This window comes from Symsagittifera roscoffensis, chromosome 2 (genome assembly GCF_963678635.1).
Source record: "Symsagittifera roscoffensis chromosome 2, txSymRosc1.1, whole genome shotgun sequence".
Classification (NCBI taxonomy): domain Eukaryota; kingdom Metazoa; phylum Xenacoelomorpha; order Acoela; family Convolutidae; genus Symsagittifera; species Symsagittifera roscoffensis.
The window spans coordinates 46,183,878-46,205,075 of NC_087063.1; the positions used below are offsets into that span (position 1 = coordinate 46,183,878).

Genomic DNA, 21,198 nt, shown 5'->3' on the forward strand with positions numbered 1-21,198 from the left:
CTTCGTGATCAGTTCTTGATTTTTAAGTACGTCCGGAATATTATTTGAATTGATCTCATGGCTTTCGGTTGACTCTTCAAGGACCAAAAAGTAGAAAGAAGTCACAAAATCCGTATTTTTTTATTTGAAAAAACTAAGAATGATCACTAATAAGAGACAACCTTAGAACGTAGCTAACATTAAGTTGGAGAAGAGTCAATGAAGACAAGTAAACAGAAAAATATCTAATCACTTATTTTTTGGAAAATCTCAACTTTTGATTTTTCCGAGATAAAGGATGGCCCAAAAGCTCTTTGACTTCCTAGAAAACTTATGATTGACACTTTTTTGATCAAAAAAACCTCTGAATTGAGGAAACTGGAGCAATAGGTATAAAAAAAAATTTTCGTTGAAAAACCGAAACACAAAATCCATTTTCAAAATCAGAAGTCAATCACGTGTTTCGTGACGTTTACACTTTTCTAGTTCGACAGTGAACTTGCCTGACTCTTAACATGAAAATTGTGATTTGAAAAAATTTAAAGTCAAGCCGCTAAAATCTCAATTAAGCGTGAAAAGATTTTGAAACTACTTCTTGAAAAACAAAACAAACACCCACACCTATATAAAAAAACTCTTCATTACCCTTATAAACAATTCAACACAAGTTACGAATCAACGAAAGTGCGCTAAAATTGGACCCATTCTGATGTGGAAATTTGGAATAAAAAAATTTAAGTCTGTTGTAATAACAATAATGAAAGGCCGAAAAAATTTGAACTTAATGGGCTCAAAAGTGCTCTTTGTGAAAACAAGACTGTTCGACAATTTTTTGATGGTATTTTCAGCAATTTCATCTGTTCATGGCGCAAAATAAAGATAATTATTAGATTCCAAACAACAGTTTTTCGTCCAAAAAACGCACTTTTTGCGCCTTTTTCGAGGCTGTGTCACCAACTAACTCTGAAAAAGCAACACGACCCAAAAATTAAACATAGCTGTGCTAAAAAGCAATAAAAAATTAACAGAACAAAAATGGGCTGAAAAAAAAGTTTGGTACACAAAAAACAACACATCCTATGCAAAAGCATGCACAGCAAACAACCTGCAAGTCAGCTGCAGACGTTAAATATATGATTCTATGGTGATAAGAACAGCTTGAGGTTAAAAACTTCTTCGTATTCAGTTCTAAGTGCGTCCGGAAGGTTAATCGAAATGATCTCATGGCTACCAGTTAACTCTACAAGGATCAAGACATAGAAAAAAGTCAAAAATCCCTGCAACTTTATTTGAAAAACTATGAATGATCACTAATGGGAGATAACTTTAGAACGTAGCTAACATTAAGTTGGAGAAGAGTCAATGAAGGCAATTAAACAGAAAAATATCTACTGACTTGTTTTTTTGGAAAATCTCAACTTTTCATTTTTCCGAGAAAAATGATGGCCTAAAAGCTCTTTGAGTTTTTAGAAAAGCTTATGATTGACAATTTTTTTGATTAGAAAAAACCCGAATTGAGGAAACTGCACCAATAGATATAAAAAAAAATTTTCGATTTTCGCTTGAAAAACCCTTACATAAAATCCATTTTCAAAATCAGAAGTCAATCACGTATTTCGTGACCTATACACTTTTACTCTGCGACAGTGACGTTGCCTAACTTTTAACAGAGGAAAAAATCTGATTTTAAAAGATCAAAAGTCAAGCCGCTCAAATCTCAATTGAGCGTGAATAAATTTAGCAACTATTTCTTGAAAAACAAAAAAATCACCCATACCTATATAAAAGTACTCTTCATTACCCTTATTAACAATTCAACAAATATTACGATTCAATGAAGGTGGGTTAAAATTGGACCCATTCTGATGTGGAAATTTGGAAAAATGAAATTTAAGTCTGTTGTAATAACAATTACGAAGAGCAAAGGGCTCAAATTGAAACTTAATGGGTTCAAAATTGCTCTTTGTGAAAACAAGACTGTTCGACATTTTTTTGATGGTCTTTTAAGCGGTTTCATCTGTTGATGGCGCAAACTAAAGACTGCGCAAAATAAAGACGATTATAAGATTTCAAACAATTTTTCGTCCAAAAAACGCACTTTTTGCGCCTTTTTCGACGCTGCATCACCAACTAACTCTGAAAAAGCAACATAACCCAAGAATTATACATAGCTGTTCTAAAAAGCAATACAAAACCAACAGAACAGGAGTGGCTGATAAAGTTTTGGTACACAAAACAAAACCCATATCCTATGCACAAGCATGCACAGCGATCATATAGACATCCTGCAAGTCTGCTGCAGTCGTTAAATATATGATTCTATGGTGATAAGAACAGCTTGATGTTAAAAACTTCTACGTTATCAGTTCTTCATTTTTAAGTACGTCCGCAATATAATCAAATTGATCTCATGGCTACAATAGGTTAAAAACTTCTACAATATCGGTTGAGGTTAAAAACTTCTACGTTATCGGTTCTTCATTTTTAAGTACGTCCGCAATATAATCAAATTGATCTCATGGCTACCAGTTGACTCTTGAAGGATCAAAACATAGAAAAGAAGCCAAAAATCCCTGCTAATTTATTTGAAAAAACTATGAAAGATCACAAATGGGAGACAACTTTAGAACGTAGCTAACATTAAGTTGGAGATGAGTCAATGAAGGCAAGTAAACAGAAAAATATCTACTGACTTGTTTTGTGGAAAATCTCAACTTTTCATTTTTCCGAGAAAAAACGATGGCCTAAAAGCTCTTTGAGTTTCTAGAAAAGCTTACGATTGACAATTTTTTTGATTAGAAAAAACCCGAATTTAGGAAACTGCACCAATAGGTATAGAAAAAAAATTTCGCTTGAAAAACCCTTACATAAAATTCATTTTCAAAATCAGAAGTCAATCACGTATTTCGTGACCTATACACTTTTACTCTTCGACAGTGAAGTTGCCTAACTTTTAACAGAGGAAAAAATCTGATTTTAAAAGATCAAAAGTCAAGCCGCTCAAATCTCAATTGAGCGTGAATAAAATATTTCTTGAAAAACAAAAAAATCACCCATACCTATATAAAAGTACTCTTCATTACCCGTATTAACAATTCAACAAATATTACGATTCAATGAAGGTGGGTTAAAATTGGACCCATTCTGATGTGGAAATTTGGAAAAATGAAATTTAAGTCTGTTGTAATAACAATTACGAAGAGCAATGGGCTCAAATTGAAACTTAATGGGCTCGAAATTGCTCTTTGTGAAAACAAGACTGTTCGACAATTTTTTGATGGTCTTTTAAGCGGTTTCATCTGTTGATGGCGCAAACTAAAGACTGCGCAAAATAAAGACGATTATAAGATTTCAAACAATTTTTCGTCCAAAAAACGCACTTTTTGCGCCTTTTTCGACGCTGCGTCACCAAATAACTCTGAAAAAGCAACACAACCCAAAAATTAAACCTAGCTGTTCTAAAAAGCAATACAAAACCAACATAACGGGAGTGGCTGATAAAATTTTGGTACACAAAACAAAACACATATCCTATGCACAAGCATGCACAGCGATCATATAGACATCCTGCAAGTCTGCTGCAGTCGTTAAATATATGATTCTATGGTGATAAGAACAGCTTGAGCTTAAAAACTTACAAGTTATCGGTTCTTAATTTTTAAGTACGTCCGTAATATAATCAAATTGATCTCATCGCTACATTAGGTTAAAAACTTCTACGTTATATGTTGAGGTTAAAAACTTCTACGTTATCGGTTCTTCATTTTTAAGTACGTCCGCAATAAAATCAAATTGATCTCATGGCTACCAGTTGACTCTTGAAGGATCAAAACATAGAAAAAAGGCAAAAACCCCTGCTAATTTATTTGAAAAAACTATGAATGATCACAAATGGGAGACAACTTTAGAACGTAGCAATCATTTAATTGGAGAAGAGTTAATGAAGGCAAGTAAACAGAAAATTATCTAATAACTTGTTTTTTTTTGAAAAACCTGAACTTTCGATTTTCGAGTAAAAGGATGGCCTAAACGCTCTTTGACTTTGTAGAAAAACTTATGATTGACACTTTTTTGATTAAAAAAACACCGAATTGAGGAAACTGGAGCAATGATATAAAAAAAATTTTCGCTTGAAAAACCGATACAAAAAATCCATTTTCAAAATCAGAAGTCAATCAAATGTTTCGTGACCTTTATAATTTTCCTGTTCGACAGTGAACTTGCCTGACTTTAAACAGAGGAAAAAAGTGATTTTAAAAAAATCAAAAGTCAAGCCGCACAAATCTCAATTGAGCATGAATAAATTTAGAAACCATTTCTTAAAAAACAAAAAAACCACCCATACCTATATAAAAGAGCTCTTCATTACCTTTATTATCAATTCAAAAGAAATTACGAATCAATGAAGGTGCGCTAAATTGGACCCATTCGGATGTGGAAATTTAGAACAATGAAATTAAAATCTGTTGAAATAACAATTACGAAAAGCAGGAAAAAATTGAACTTAATGGGATAAAACAGCTTTTTGTGAAAACAAGATTGCTCGACAATCTTTTCATAGTCTTTCAGCGATTTCATCTATTCATGGCGCAAACGAAGACTGCGCAAAATAAAGACGATTATTAGAATCCCAACAACAATTTTTCGTCTAAAAAAACGCACTTTTTGAGCCTTTTTTGAGACTGTGTCACCAACTAACCCTGAAAAAGCAACACAGCCAAAAATTAAACCTAGCTGTACTAAAAACCAAAAAAAAAAACAGAACAGGAAAAGTAGATGAAAAAAAAATTGCTAAAAAAAACAACACATATCCTATGCACAAGCATGCACAGCGAACATAAAGACATCCTGCAAGTCTGCTGCAGACGTTAAATATATGATTATATGGTGATAAGAACAGATTGAGGTTAAAAACTTCTTCGTGATCAGTTCTTCATTTTTAAGTACGTCTGGAATATTTTTTGAAATGATCTCATGGCTTTCGGTTGACTCTTCAAGGATCAAAACGTAGAAAAAAGTCAAATACTCCCTATTTTTTATTTGAAAGAACTATGAATGATCACTAATGGGAGACAACTTTAGAACGAAGCTATCATTATGTTGGAGAAGAGTTAATGACGGCAAGTAAACAGAAAAATATCTAATGACTTGTTTTTTTGAAAAACCTGAACTTTCGATTTTCGAGTAAAAGGATGGCCTAAACGCTCTTTGACTTTCTAGAAAAACTTATGATTGACACTTTTTTGATTAAAAAAACACCGAATTGAGGAAACTGGAGCAATGATATAAAAAAAAATTTCGCTTGAAAAACCGATACAAAAAATCCATTTTCAAAATCAGATATCAATCACATTTTTCGTGACCTTTATAATTTTCCTGTTCGACAGTGAACTTGCCTGACTTTAAACAGAGGAAAAAAAGTGATTTTAAAAAAATCAAAAGTCAAGCCGCACAAATCTCAATTGAGCATGAATAAATTTAGAAACCATTTCTTAAAAAACAAAAAAACCACCCATACCTATATAAAAGAGCTCTTCATTACCTTTATTAACATTTCAAAAGAAGTTACGAATCAATGAAGGTGCGCTAAATGGGACCCATTCGGATGTGGAAATATAGAACAATTAAATTAAAATCTGTTGAAATAACAATTACGAAAAGCAGGAAAAAATTGAACTTAATGGGATAAAACAGCTTTTTGTGAAAACAAGATTGCTCGACAATCTTTTCATAGTCTTTCAGCGATTTCATCTATTCATGGCGCAAACGAAGACTGCGCAAAATAAAGACGATTATTATAATCCCAACAACAATTTTTCGTCTAAAAAAACGCACTTTTTGAGCCTTTTTTGAGACTGTGTCACCAACTAATCCTGAAAAAGCAACACAACCCAAAAAATAAACCTAGCTGTACTAAAAACTAAAAAAAAACAACATAACAGGAAAAGTAGATGAAAAAAAATTGCTAAACAAAACAACACATATCCTATGCACAAGCATGCACAGCGAACATAAAGACATCCTGCAAGTCTGCTGCAGACGTTAAATATATGATTATATGGTGATAAGAACAGATTGAGGTTAAAAACTTCTTCGTGATCAGTTCTTCATTTTTAAGTACGTCTGGAATATTTTTTGAAATGATCTCATGGCTTTCGGTTGACTCTTCAAGGATCAAAACGTAGAAAAAAGTCAAATATTCCCTATTTTTTATTTGAAAGAACTATGAATGATCACTAATGGAAGACAACTTTAGAACGTAGCTAACATTAATTTGGAGAAGAGTTAATGACGGCAAGTAAACAGAAAAATATCTAATGACTTGTTTTTTTGAAAAATCTCAAACTTTTGATTTTCCGAAGAAAAAGATGGCCTGAAAGCTTTTTGACTTTCTAGAAAAACTTATGTTTGACACTTTTTTGATTAAAAAACCCAAATTAAGGAAACAGGAGCAATAGGTCTAAAAAAATTTTTCGCTTGAAAAACCGATCCAAAAATCCATTTTCAAAATCAGAACTGAATCACGTTTTTCGTGACCTTTACTATTTTCCTGTTCGACAGTGAACTTGCCTGACTTTAAACGGAGGAAAAACAGTGATTTTAAAAAATCAAAAGTCAAGCCGCACAAATCTCAATTGAGCATGAATAAATTTAGAAACCATTTCTTAAAAAACAAAAAAACCACCCATACCTATATAAAAGAGCTCTTCATTACCTTTATTATCAATTCAAAAGAAATTACGAATCAATGAAGGTGCGCTAAATTGGACCCATTCGGATGTGGAAATTTAGAACAATGAAATTAAAATCTGTTGAAATAACAATTACGAAAAGCAGGAAAAAATTGAACTTAATGGGATAAAACAGCTTTTTGTGAAAACAAGATTGCTCGACAATCTTTTCATAGTCTTTCAGCGATTTCATCTATTCATGGCGCAAACGAAGACTGCGCAAAATAAAGACGATTATTAGAATCCCAACAACAATTTTTCGTCTAAAAAAACGCACTTTTTTTTTTTTTTAGACTGTGTCACCAACTAACCCTGAAAAAGCAACACAGCCCAAAAAATTAAACATAGCTGTACTAAAAAGCAATGAAAAACCAACAGAACAGTAAAAAAGGCTGAAAAAAAAATTTTGTTAACAAAACACAACACATATCCTATTCACAAGCATGCACCGCGAACATAAAGACATCCTGCAACAGCTTGAGGTTAAAAACTTCTTCGTGATCAGTGCTTCATTTTTAAGTACGTCTGGAATATTATTTGAAATGATCTGATGGCTTTCGGTTGACTCTTAAAGGATAAAAACGTAGAAAAAAGTCAAATATTCCCTATTTTTTATTTGAAAGAACTATGAATGATCACTAATGGAAGACAACTTTAGAACGTAGCTAACATTAAGTTGGAGAAGAGTCAATGAAGACAAGTAAACAGAAAAATATCTAATGACTTGTTTTTTTGAAAAACCTCAACTTTTGATTTTCCGCAGAAAAAGATGGCCTAAAAGCTCTTTGACTTTCTAGAAAAACTTATGATTGACACTTTTTTTGATTAAAAAACCCAAATTAAGAAAACTGGAGCAATAGGTCTAAAAAAATTTTTCGCTTGAAAAACCGATCCAAAAATCAATTTTCAAAATCAGAACTCAATCACATTTTTTGTGACCTTTACACATTTCCTGTTCGACAGTGAACTTGCCTGACTTTAAACGGAGAAAAAAAGTGATTTTGAAAAATCAGAAGTCAAAAACTCAAGCCGCACAAATCTCAATTGAGCATGAATAAATTTTCAAACTATTTCTTGAAAAACAAAAAAATCACCCATAACTATCTAAAAAAGCTTTTCATTACCTTTATTAACCATTCAACAGAAATTAGGAATCAAGGAAGGTGCGCTAAAATTTGACCCATTCTGATGTGGAAACTTGGAAAAATGAAAAGTAGGTCTGTTGTAATAACAATTACGAAAAGCCGGAAATATTAGAACTTCATGGGCTCAAAATTGCTTTTTGCGAAAACAAGACTGTTCGACATTTTTTCGATAGTCATTTGAACAAATTTATCTGTTCATAGCGCAAAAAAACAAAGACGTTTATTAGATTCCAAACAACAATTTTTCGTCCAAAAAAGCACTTTTTGCGCCTTTTTCGAGGCTGTGTCACCAAGTAACTCTGAAAAAGCAACACAACCCAACAATTAAACATAGCTGTACTAGAAAGCAAGGAAAAACCAACAGAACAGGAAAAAAGCTGAAAAAAATTTTGGTACACAAAACACAACACATATCCTATGCACAAGCATGCACAGCGATCATATAGACATCCTGCAAGTCTGCTGCAGACGTTAAATATATGATTCTATGATAAGAACAGCTTGAGGTTAAAAAATTCTTCGTGTTCAGTTCTTCACTTTCAAGTACGCCCGGAATGATAATCGATGTGATCTCATGATGGCTACCAGTTGACTCTTCAAGGATCAAAACTTAGAAAAAAGTCAAAAACTCACTGCTATTTTATTTGAAAAAACTGAATGATCACTAATGGGAGACAACTTTGGAACACCACTACCATTTAGTTGAAGAAGAGTCAAGGAAGGCAAGTTAACAGAGAAATATCTAATGACTTGTTTTTTGAAAAATCTCAACTTTTGTTTTTCCGAAAAAAAGGATGGCCTAAAAGCTCTTTGACTTGCTAGAAAAACTTACGATCGACACTTTTATGATTAAAAAACCCTAATTGACAAAACTGAAGCAATCGTTAGAAAAAAATTTCGCTGAAAAAACGGATATATAAAATTGATTCTCAAAAATAGATGTCAATTACGTGTTTCGTTACCTTTACACTTGAGGACAAACAGTAAATTCAAAAAAAGAAAGTCAAGCCGCAAAAAATCTCAATTGAGCGTGAATAAATTTTAAAACTTTTTCTTGAAAAACAAAAAAAGAGCCCATACCTATATAAAAGTACTCTTCATTACCCTTAATAACAATTCAACAAGTTATGAATCAATGAAAGTGCACTAAAACGAACCCATTCTGAAATGGAATTTTGGAATAAAGAATTTTATTTCTGTTTTAATAATGGTTTCAAAAGGCACTAAAATTTGAACTCAATGGGCTCAAAAGTGCTCTTTGTGAATACAAAATTGTTTGGCAAGTTTTTGATGTGTATGGAAGTATTTTCAGCTCTTTCATCTGTTCTTGGTGCAAAATAAAGAGTTGCAAAATAGGACGATTAACAATTTTTCTTCCAAAAATGCGCTTTTTGCGCCTTTTTCGAGGTTCTTACAGTAAAATGCAACACGACCCGAAAATTGAACGTAGCTTTACTACAAGCAATAACAAATAGAAAAATGGCTTGAAAAAATTTTTCTTACACAAAAAACACATGCTATGCACAAGCATGCACAGCGAACGTATACACATCCTGCAAATCTGCTGCAGGCTTTAAATATATGATGACGCGGTGTCTACATCAGCTTTAGGTTAAAAACGTGATGAGTTCTTCACCTTTAAATACGCCCCGAATATCATATGAATTGATCTCATAGCTTTCGGTTGACTCTTCAAGGATCAAAACGAAGGAAAAAACCAAAACTCCGAATTTTTTTATTTAAAAAAACAATGAATGACCAATTATGGGGGGCAATAATAGAAAGTAGGTGACATTTAGTTGGAGAAGAGTGGATGAAAGCAATTAAACAGGGAAATATCTAATCCCTTCTTTTTTGAAAAAGACTTTTGACTTTCCGAGAAAAAAGATGGTTTAAAAGGTCTTTGAATTTCTGGAAGAAAAAAAATTCACACTTATTTGATAATCCTAATTGAGAAAACTGGATCATGATGTACAAATTTTTTACGCTTGAAAACCTGATACTTAAATTCTATTTTCAAAATTAGAAGTCAATCACGTGTTTTGCTACCTTTTCACTTCACCAGCTCGATAGTTGATTTTGCTTGCTTTTTTTTAAAGAAAAGATCCGAACCGAAAAAAAATCATCGCGACATATTCAAGAGTTTGAACTACGTTCATCGACTCTTAAAGAGTAGTACATTTTTACTTTTTAAAGTAGTACATTTTTACTTTTTTCAAGCACAAAAACTATAATTAACTCTACATATCGCTGTCCTCACAAGAAAGTAAAATTTTGTAATATTACTTTTGTAAAGCGTATTCGTCGTTTTTTATTGTCTCTAACAAAATTTAAGATATTACGTTTTGAATGTAATAAAGAGTGCAAGTTAGGTTTGCAAGTTAGGTTAGGAAGTTATTTGCAAGTTAGGTTAGGAAAAATCGCACTGAAACACCAACGCTTACAATCTCCGCTAGTGTAAGGATTGAAACGAATACGTTTACGACAACAGGATTAAAGAACATTTATAAGCATATTCCTTATATGTAGTCTGAAATACCTGAGTTGCTTGCACAGTAGTGAGATCTCCACGTTTTTTTTTTAAATTGACGTGAAGCAGGTAAAAGATAGAGGTAAAATGATAGAGGGATGTCACGCTGGAGATATTTCTACCCATCAGAAACGTCTAAAACCGTAACCTAAGTCAAACAACAGTTGGAAAAATTAAGGAGACAAAAGTATTTTTTGAAAAACTATGATTTTCGAAACAAATATATCACCATGCAGCTGTATATAATTGCTGTTTGTGAGAAAATTGAAGCAGTCTGCAAAATTTTTATTTGTTAGAAAATCCAAAACATTATAATTAATTTTTGAAGTTTGAAGTCAAGGGCGTTTTTGCCGCCATTTGCACGTTTGATATCTGAGAGCTCAAACCAATTTTCCTAAATGATGTAACAATTGATTTTTCAATTTTGTTTCTAAACATGTTTTCTAAGAATCATATCAACAAATATTTTCTCTTCTACATCTACAACTCAGCTTTTTGAAACCCCGTACTTTAGTCCAGAACTCTTAAAATTTAATAGGTGGAACTACAATCTTTCGCACTTCCCATCGAACTTGATCGATTTCTCAACGCTAAAAAATTTTCTCATAAATTTCATAATAACATGTTCAACGCGGTATTTTAAGAGATGATTACCTAATAACATAATCAAGGCCGTGATTACTTTAGGACTATGAATTTAGAAGCCTTTTTTTTGTACACGAAATTGAGCTAATTTGACTATAAAACGTGCTGAAACTCAACGTCTAATATAGTAATGCTTCAAACCAATCCGAACAAACTTGCTACTAGTAATCAATAATAATAATCAATAAATCAATAATTGGTACTAGTTATGAATAATTTGAAATTACAGATCAACAAAATTCATAGTTTCGAGGATCAATTCGCGTTTATGGCGCTTTTATACCCCCTTTTCATCTTAACCCGATATCTGCTTAAAGTGTCGATAGATTTTGCCTTGTATTTTGCCTCAAAACTTTTTACTGCACATAACTTTTTATTGTTTTGTCGTTTACTGCACAAATTTCATAATAAGGATGCCAATTGCGTTTTTAATTGTCGTTTCATTCGCTTTTTTACAATTTTCTAGCTTGATTTAGTGATTGAAATCTCGGTTATCAGCCCTGCGTTTTTAAGTATCGCAATGAAGCTTTAACGATAAAAATTTTTCATTTCCGATTTTCATCAATTAGGGATGGGGACCGAAACGACTCTCCTAATTTACGAAGAGTTAAGTAGACATCATAAAGAATGGCTACGGTATGATACTCTTTGGTTCCGGTCAATTTTTGTCCAATTGATCATTTCGGCCGATTTCTCCTGTTTAGTTGAGTCAATCTATCATTCAATTATGATATAATCATCAACCCCAACCCACTCCCCCTAACACAAAAACAAACGCACATTATAACAATGAAAAAATGTGATTGAATTTACAATAGCCACTCACTTTTTAAACTAATACTTCCGTGTCTACAATTTTTGGGTCATTTTTACTTAAAAAAATCCTTGATTTCTTTTCAAATAAGTAATTTTCAGCAGAAGATTTTTAAATCCAGACAAAATGAAATTGCGTTACATCATGAATGTGCGCCTCAATGCTCACCTCAGTTAAAAATATTTTATTTCAAATACTGAATTTGTTAAAATAAAAATAAGATTTTATTAAACAGTTTTCTGATTCAACAACAGAAACAGACTGAAAACATTAAATTAGTTATGTTGCAAAAGGGCGGACCAAGTTTTCAACAAGCAACTGATTGTATTCAAAGATAGCATCATTCTGTTTTTCCAAAAGAAAATATTCGAAAGATAAAATTAGTTATGGACCGTCAACAAAGCAATACTGAAGTGATTTCCGAGCGACCTCGTCCATGGCAGATATATTAACGTTTTTAGGAAGGTTCTGCAAATTCAATTTTTATTTTAGCCCACTTATATTTTCTCATATTGCACAATTTGTCGTGTTTTATAATTTAAATCCCAAATTACCAAACTTCGAGTTATTTTCTTCTGGTATTTCAAGTCTGTTTTTAACCACATCTCAATACGCGGTATATCTTCTTTCAAAAACATAATTTTAAAAAATAACCACTTAAGGCAACAGTTTACAGCCAAGCGCTTCAGCAAGAAATTCAACAATAAAACTTCATATTAAGATTTAATGAAACGGAGATTGAAAAACTGATCTGATACTCAAAACGCAACCCTATTTACTGCCTGATTCCGATTATTCCCCTTGATGATCCGGGAGACAACAAAAGTTATATTTTCCCTCCAAAATATACACACAACTAGGACTCGTATGAGATCATTTTGTGCATTATCTGGCTCCCATCTGCTACCTTCCCTGTGACTTTTCTGACCCCTGGAATTAAATATTCACTTTATGAACACACTTCAGATTTTTCTTTAAAGTTTTGTTATCACGCCAACCATTTACTCACCATCCTCTTCATATTCCTGAATTGTTTCCTCCGATTGGGAAAACAATTGCTAAAATAATCATTTTAACTAAACAACTTAGTTTTTAGTATAAAATGATATTTTTATTTTTGTGGGTTAAGTAAAAACGAAAAAGAGTGATGAACGCAAGAAAATAGAAAAAAAACTCACTTGTCATTTGAAAAACTTCATCTTTCGCATTGTTAAGCAAAAATATGCCCTTAGAGCTTTTAAAATTTCAAAAAACATGCTGCTTTTTTGATAACTAACCCAATTGGAGAAAATTGGATCAATATGTATATTTTAAATTTAAAAATTTGGAAAAAAGTGAACATCAAAACCCACTTTCGATCATATTTTTCGTGACCTTCACACTTTTGCTGTTGGCCATTGTAGTATTGGAAATGCTACACTAAAATGAAAGGCTTTTGTTGTAATTGTTTACATAAGACTCGAGCGGACTCCGTTCTAATCCAAATTCATTCGAGCCTTAAGATATAAATGCTTTTTTAATTTAACATTTGAATCATATTTTTTGATTCGTTCAACTTAAAAAAGGTAAAAACTTTCAGTGTAATTTAACGGAAGATCCAGGGAATTTAATATTTATCCACGATGCAAGTCAAGCGGAGTGTGCCTAGTGTTTTGGCTTTGAAAACAGAAGAATCACCCACCGCACTGATTACTTAAGTAACTAAGTCAAGTGAAAATATTATGAGTTCCCCCAGATGAAAAAAATATATCAGGCTTCGTATCTGAGCAGCCAAGAATGTTTTCACCATCCCGTAGATTAGATTCAGTACTAGTAGCAAAATAAGCATGATATTACATGAAAATGACTTTGTTATCCAATAAGTCACTTCAAGGTAATTCCAGGTGGTAAAACTATCCCAAAGAACGGTCATTTTAAATAAACATCCACGTAATTTTGAGTTGCTTTTGTTGTTTTAATACAATGTTCTATACTGTTGACCCTATTGCTTGGCTTTTGCTTTTGCGCCTAACCTTAAAGCTAAATTTTAAGAGATTTCACGGTGAATTCTAGTGAAAAGCAGCGTTTTTTGACGATATTGAAAAATCCAGGCTCAGACTTCAGCAAAAAAAATGTAGTTTTGCGCCTCCGACCCCACTAACCCGTAGCTAAACTTCAGTACTAACTGCAAACTAGGCTCAATTTATAAATTGAAGTTGCAATTTGTCAAAAAAAACTTACAAGTGTTCTCAGTTGGTCCGAAATTGTTCCCAAAAAGGGCCATTTGTTTCAGTTTAATTAAAGTCCTACGGAATTTCTATTTGTTTGCGTTGCTTTAATTTATTCTTCCATCAAGTACAATTATCGGGAAAAATGTTCAAAACTAAATCTTGAAAGATTCCACGTTTCAAAAAGTTGTGAAGCAAATGCGGGTAAAAAAGCGGCGCTTATTGACAAATAATGAAAATTCCTTGTCTCATATCCGCAACAAAGAATGGTTGGGCACCTCGTTTCTCACCATCCCGTAGATAAATTTCAGTACTAACTGCAAAGTGGGTACCATTGCATGAAAATGGCTACTTAATATCTAAAACTCATGTGCTTTCAGGTGGTCCAAAAATGATCCCAAATTACCATTTTTCGTTGTTTGCTTCGCGTTTTTTATGAGGTAAAAAAGTGTACACTTTATTTTATAAGGCTGAATTTGAAGAGATTCCAAGTTTTAAGAATAAGTTATTAAACAAATACGGGTAAGAAACTGCAACTTTCGTTTTAGACTTAACACCATTTCCTTGATGTTTCGTAACCTTAACCCCAACTTTTGGTGAATTAGCCCTCATTTTGATATTCTGTGCCATTTTCGCCATAACACCAACTTTTTGTGAATCAGCCCTATATTTAGGTTTTGTAGACTTTTTCATCGGTCCTAAATTTTTTTCTAGGATCAAATCTATGGCACTTGATGCCACAAAATTGCAATGAACCTACCCCTGCTAAATGGCACGTTTTTAATATAAAAAGTCGCCGTGAAGCAGTACCCTTATTTTCATAAAATGAAAAAATTTTCTACTATGCTTACATGCCAGTTTTCCCCAGCTTTTTGCTAAGCATTGCGTACTACAGGACGTAACCAGCAGTCAGTTGGAAAAGAGTCAATAAACGCAAGAAAACAGAAGTACTATTTTGATTTTTCAAGAAAAAATAGATGTTCTTCAAGACCTTTGAATTTCTAGAACAATTTATGATCGACAATTTTTTGATGAATTAAACCCAATTACAGAAAACTAGATCAGGTGGTAAAAATTTTATATTGCTGGAAAATCTGATAATTAAATTCCGTTTTGAAATAGGAAGTCGATAACATTTTTCGAGACCAAAACATTTTCGCTGTTCGATAGTGGAGTTTGCCTTCCTTTAAACAAAGGAAATTAATGAACTTACAAAAAAAAATCAACGACTCTGAGTAGCCTGGGCGGTAATGTTGTATCTTCACTGAATCAAGTGAATTCACGCAATGAAAAAATGCTGCAATTTGTTTTCAAAACAGTGGAAACATCTATTTCGAGAATAAACTAAGTGAGTGAAATAATTATAATTTTAAACATAGCCACACATAGACAAACACTAGCGAGAACACGACAAAAAGCAGCTCTATAAAGTGCAATGATAAGAAATAGAAATGAGCCTCGAATTAGTAAAAATTCGGCTACGCCTCGCATTCGATCTGCGACCTAGAGATTATGAGTGCCACACGCAATCCACTCAGCCACGCACACTTAATACGACCGAAACAGTAGCCGCGAATGAAGCACAAAACATATGCTAAGAAAATCGCAATGCGAGATCGTAATTATAGCAAAAGTGCCATCAAATAAATGAACATTTTCCACTTTCAACACAGGCGAAGCGGAGCTTCGCGCCATTTGCGATACAACATAATCATTAAAAAAAAATTTTAAAATGATAAATGTTGAAATCAAATAGGTGAACAAACTTTTTCGTATAACTCGATAACAGCACCTAGAGCAGAGCTAAAGCTGCATGAATTATGTTGATATTTTTTTATGTTATACTGATGCGGTAAGAAATGCGTACCTTCAAAAATTGGTTTTCGGCAAAACCTTAGTTGTTTCTATTAATCAAATGAGAAGAGTGAAAAACTAAAATTTTGGAATTTTCCCATAGACAGAAAGATTCTCTTCAAAAAAACATAGCCAACTGACAGTTGGAAAAGAGTAATGAGCGCAATGAAACTGAAACAAGAACAACTTGTTTTTTTTTCAAAAATCTTCAAATTTTGAATTTCGAAGAAAAAAAATAGATGGCCTTAAAGCTCTTCGAATTTATAGAACAATTTATGATGGACACTTTTTTGTTTAAATAAACCCAATTTGAGAAAACTGGATCAATAGGAAAAACTTTTATTTCACTAGGATATTTCACGTGATCGAAATTAGAAGTCGATCACGTTTTGTGTGACCTTTAAATTTTTGCTGTTCGACATTGGATTTTGCCTTCCTTTCAACAATGGAAATGCACAGAACTTTCACGAGTCAAACCGCGAAAAATCAAAATTGAGCGTGAACAAACTTTGGAGTTTTTCCTGAAAAAAAAAACAAATAAAAATCAGCAATACCTATATATGAGTCCTCACTTCGTTCATTACTCTTTAAAAAAGTAGCCGCTTCTGCAGGACAATTTCGCGCAACCACTTCTTTCGATTGAACTGTTCATCTCACATTTAATTGGGTAGTTCTACTCAACGGTCGAAGTTTCAAAAGTTGATTTTCCAAAATTCTTAACTTTTTTGTTAAAATCAGGTCGTGGCCGATTGAGTAGAGAAAATCTCAAAATCGGGTTTCTCGAGTGAAAATTTAAACTAAGAACTGGCAGTATAATTTTCGAGTAAAGTCACAAAACTTCCAAAAACGGTTGAAGTTTCAAAATTTTCACTTGTTTGAAGGCCCTAACTTTTTTTAACAAAAAACTGGGCGTAGCAATTTACAAAAGTAAGCTTCCAACAACCTGTTGTGTCGACTAAACCTATGATATGAGATTTGGCTAGATAGTTACAGAAAAGTCCAAAAAACGGTCAACAAATCAGATAGTTGACATTTCCGAGAATCATAGCTTTTTGTCTAAGAAAATTAAAATTTACGCGTAGCCGTTTATGCAGAACAGATTCGCCCAACTTGTGATTTCGATTGAATAGAAAAAACAGGTTTCGCAGTAGTTCTTGAGAAACGTCAAAAAGTTCCAAAATAACGGTAAAAAAACTGATTTTTCCGATAATCGACTTAAAGTAAATTGGGCTTAGAGCTTTGCACAACCCGTTCTCTGGATTGAATTCAACGTATCAGACATGGGAGAGTACTTTTTTCGTCAACTTGATAAACAATATGAAAAAAAAAATGAAAAAATTGACTTTTCCGAGAACGATAACTTTTTGTACAATAAACAATTATGAGAGTCCGCTAATGCAGGAAAGCTTCCCACTATCCCTTATCTCTACTCAACCCACGCCTCAGATTTGGGAGGTTAGTTTTCGAGAAAAGTAAAACACAATTTAAAAAAAGAACAGTAAAAAAAATCAAAAATTTCACAACTCCGAGGATCATAATTTGATGTGTTAAAAATAATTGGGCAGAGCCGCTTTTGGATGGGAGCTTTCATAGACTGCTCTATTCATCGAAATAAAAACCTCCGATTTGGTAGTTGTTTTTGGGAAAACGAAAAAATAAATAAATAAAAATATCGGTCAAATTTCCTCCCTACAGACTTTATTGAAGGCTGTAGACAAAGTGGTAAAGCAAAGAGCGACCAGAGAAGTATGCAGGCACACAAGGGTGTAGACGGTCTTTCCATGGATACCTCTTTAGAAAATCGCCCAAAGGGTTTAATGAAAAACAACTGAATGGGATTTTCTAAAGCGTCTCAAAAAAATAATGAAAAACCCAGTCACAAACATTTTCATAATACCTGTTTTTGTCGAACAGAAACTCAGGGCAAACATGTCAAGCAGGACATCTCAAATTCAAATTAGAAATTGAACAATTTTAGGAAGCGGAAACAAGGCCGACAATCTTTGAGCAGACACCAATTAAGCCGAAAAATATCTGATTTTGTAAAAAAAACTTTCAAAATTTCACGTCCCCATGAAACTACCCTTTAGTAGCACCACCCATCCAGTAGTTGATAGTTACTTAGAACTCATCCAGCTAGTAACCACTCAAAAGCGATTCAATTTAATTAATTTTGTTTAACTTGTTAACCCGAAAAAAAAACGTCTATATTCCGATTTGATAATGCTTACTAATCGCAGGCGTAATGAGAACTTTTATTTGCTAGTTAGGTTTAAAAAAAAGATATTCGTACTAATACACTAGCTGCTCTCTAGTTCTAGTTTCAACAGACAATTAGAAAAGAGTCAATGAACGCAGTTCAGAGGCAAATCTTTCGAATCGCAAAGAAAAAAATAGATGCCTTTAAAGTTCTTCGAATTTCTAGAACAATTTATGAATCAAACTTTTTTGATTTATTAACTCAATTTGAGAAAACTGGATCAAAAGTTAGAATGTTTATTTCGCTGGGAAACTCGATAAATAAACTCCACTTTCAAAACCAGATGTCGATCACGTTTTTCAATACATTACGCTTTCGCTGTTCGAAATCAAAGTCAAACCGCGAAAAAAATAAATTGAGCCTGAACAAATTTTAAGACTTGTTAAAAAAAAAATCATAGCGACCTATATAAGAGTCTGAACTACGTTCATCGGCTTTTAATTAGCAAGGAACTATCAGAAACAAATTCACGACCGTCTGCCAATTCAAAAAACTCAAAAAAAAATCCATATTGAAAAAACAAGGTCCCGTCAGGATTCGATTTGTTTAGAATCTAAAAGCACGCGCTGTACTACAAGAAAAAGTATGAATGAGCCTGGAAGCTGTCGAGGTTCCATAATGCAGGGGGTCATTTTTTACAGATTTGTGGTAAGTTTTTTACGGCGAAAAAGTCAAGTCCCCTTCATGGAACACAGTTAAAAAACACAGATTAAGAGCTTAAAAAATTCTCTCACCGCAAAATATTTTAAAAAAAGAAAGTCGTCCGCTCATTCGAATTTTCAAATTTAAGACATAGCACGAGCTGAACGATGACGTTGTTATAATTAGTCTAATAATTCTTTTATCTGCCATGGCTTTTAGGGGTAAACTTACTTCTATGGTAGCATAGAAAATTACAAAAAAAATAATTTATTAAAACATTTCATAGAAATGATTAGCTCGAGAAACTTCGTAACGGTATTAAGAAGCAGTTTTCATTTTAACTTAGTTAAATCATTCTCAATATACAAAAATTGGCCGTGAAACTCACCAAAAAATTGTTCTAAAACACGACTAAGACTTTGAGCTGCCAATGTCAATTGATCCTAGAATACTGCCGACTTCCGTCACGACATGAAGCATAGATATAATTGCTGTGTTCGCTTCTGTGATTTTGGCCGATTTGCGAAGCGTTTCTATATCACCTTCCAAATTGGTCACCTTCTCCGTGAACTTCCGACGTGTAAACACTTTGAGGTCGACCATACTGTAGTTCTTGCAACACTCGTGAAACCGTTGCAGCTTAGCACACAAAACTGATAGCTCATTTGAGTTCAACTCGTCCCACTTCACTGCAATTTTGAGACTCTTCTCAATGTCTTTTCGTATATTTAGCAAGGTTTCGAGGTCAACGTCCGCAAAAATTTCGGTTTCAGTCGCTGAGAGGGTAGCAATTTGAGGTCTTCTAACTGACTGACGTAGAGACACTCCAGATTTTATTTCGGCCACGGGATCCGTAGCCGTTGAAAGATCTGGTTTGGATCCTGTTAAAGGCTGGTTGTCCATAGCTAGTGTTTGAGGTTTCTTAAGATTCGAGGCCTTCAGAGATCCTTCATCTATTGTCGATTTAGAGTGACCATGTTTGATATTCGATTTCTGTAAACTCTGAGAAGATTGAGGAGCTTCTTGTGATTTCATCGCTTTTTTGAACGCTGAGGGTTTAATAAGATTATCGCTTCTTCTTTCAGGAGACGACCCAGAACCTTTTCTTGTTTTCTGCTTCGATTCTGATGGTTTCGGTGGTATAGATGGAACCTTGTCTTGATGCGGCAATAAAGGAGGTGGCGAAATCAAATCATCATTAAGATTCGGAACCTTACTTTTCGATTTCGAACTGTGTGACTTGACTGCTGGCAATGGCGTTGAAGTAGCCGAGGTGGGCGACATCTTATTTTCAGGAACTTCCGGATGGGGTTGTTTGGATATCGACGGTTTAGGAGGCGGACAAACTACAAACTTGCGCTGTCCGTTAGGTGATTCCTTGTTAACTGCACTTGAAACTGAGGGTTGGTTATTGGATGCCAAACTATTCTGACCGGGTGCTTTGCTAACTGATCGTTCTCCCACTGGGGGCGGAGCTGGTTTTGGTTTAGGTATGGGGACTGGAATTGAGTCCTTGGAAGGAGAGGTCACTTTAACTGGCGAGTGGGGCGGTTGACCGGCAACTGTTGTTTTCGATGATGGAAGTTCGGGTACAGATGGTATCGATGCTCTCCACATTGCATCACCTCCAGCTGCTGAACCTACTCCCGCAAGTCCCACAGAAGCAGCCGGTGACTTAGAAAAAGTAGAAACTGGTTTTGCCATCGGCACAATTTCTGACGAGGTGAAGCCATGTTGCGCAGGAGGTACCTTTACAGATAATGGTTTGTTCGGAGAAACTTGGCTCTGAATTGCTTGAGAGTTTATGGGAGGAGCGATATTAGTCGTTCCAGAAGATCCGAACGTTGAAAACGTAGATGATCCCTGTGGCTGATTACCCGCGCCAAAAGATGACGCTGTGCTCGACTTTGAAGAGCCGGCTCCAGTGGGAGGATTCAACATATTATCTCTAGAGGAATGGACTCTCGGATTCGGGGATGGTTTACTCTTATGCCCGTAATCTGGGTTGTTACTGATGTCCGCGTTCGAGGATGCTTTCTGCAAGAGACCACTTGGTTTCCAGAGCTGGTTCGGATCCATTACTTCGTCTTCGGAGTCCGAACTCTGGTTGTGGTGATATACAGACATTGTCTTCATAGATCTGATTTCGGAACTTGTTGTCGCGGTTGCATTTGAGTCTACATTAGTACTGCTTTGAGACTGGCCTAACTCGTCGCTTGTAGATGGTCTCTTGAATGTTGAAAGCGAATCCGATGAGGTGGGAGATGTTTGACTGCCTGCAAGTTGTTTGTTAAGTAAGTGCTGTCGGCCAACCAGGGGCGATGAACCACTTCCATCTACAAATAAACTAGAATTAGTATCACCTAATCTACAAATAAACTAGAATTAGTA

The 21,198-nt window shown here is 34.1% G+C and overlaps 2 protein-coding genes across 3 annotated transcripts in view; one reads left to right on the plus strand and one right to left on the minus strand.

Moving 5' to 3' along the window:
• Positions 1–21,198, plus strand: part of LOC134840748 (COP9 signalosome complex subunit 2-like) — a 545,309-nt gene that overhangs the window by 367,067 nt on the left and 157,044 nt on the right. The gene's annotated exons all lie outside the window — the stretch shown is intronic.
• The window catches only part of LOC134839124 (tyrosine-protein kinase ABL1-like), a 39,290-nt gene continuing 37,101 nt past the window's right edge, over positions 19,010–21,198 (minus strand). The window contains exon 9 of the mRNA XM_063854566.1: positions 19,010–21,143. Within this exon, the coding sequence (XP_063710636.1) occupies positions 19,219–21,143 (1,925 nt within the window). The 3' untranslated portion in view covers positions 19,010–19,218. The remainder of the gene's footprint in view (positions 21,144–21,198) is intronic.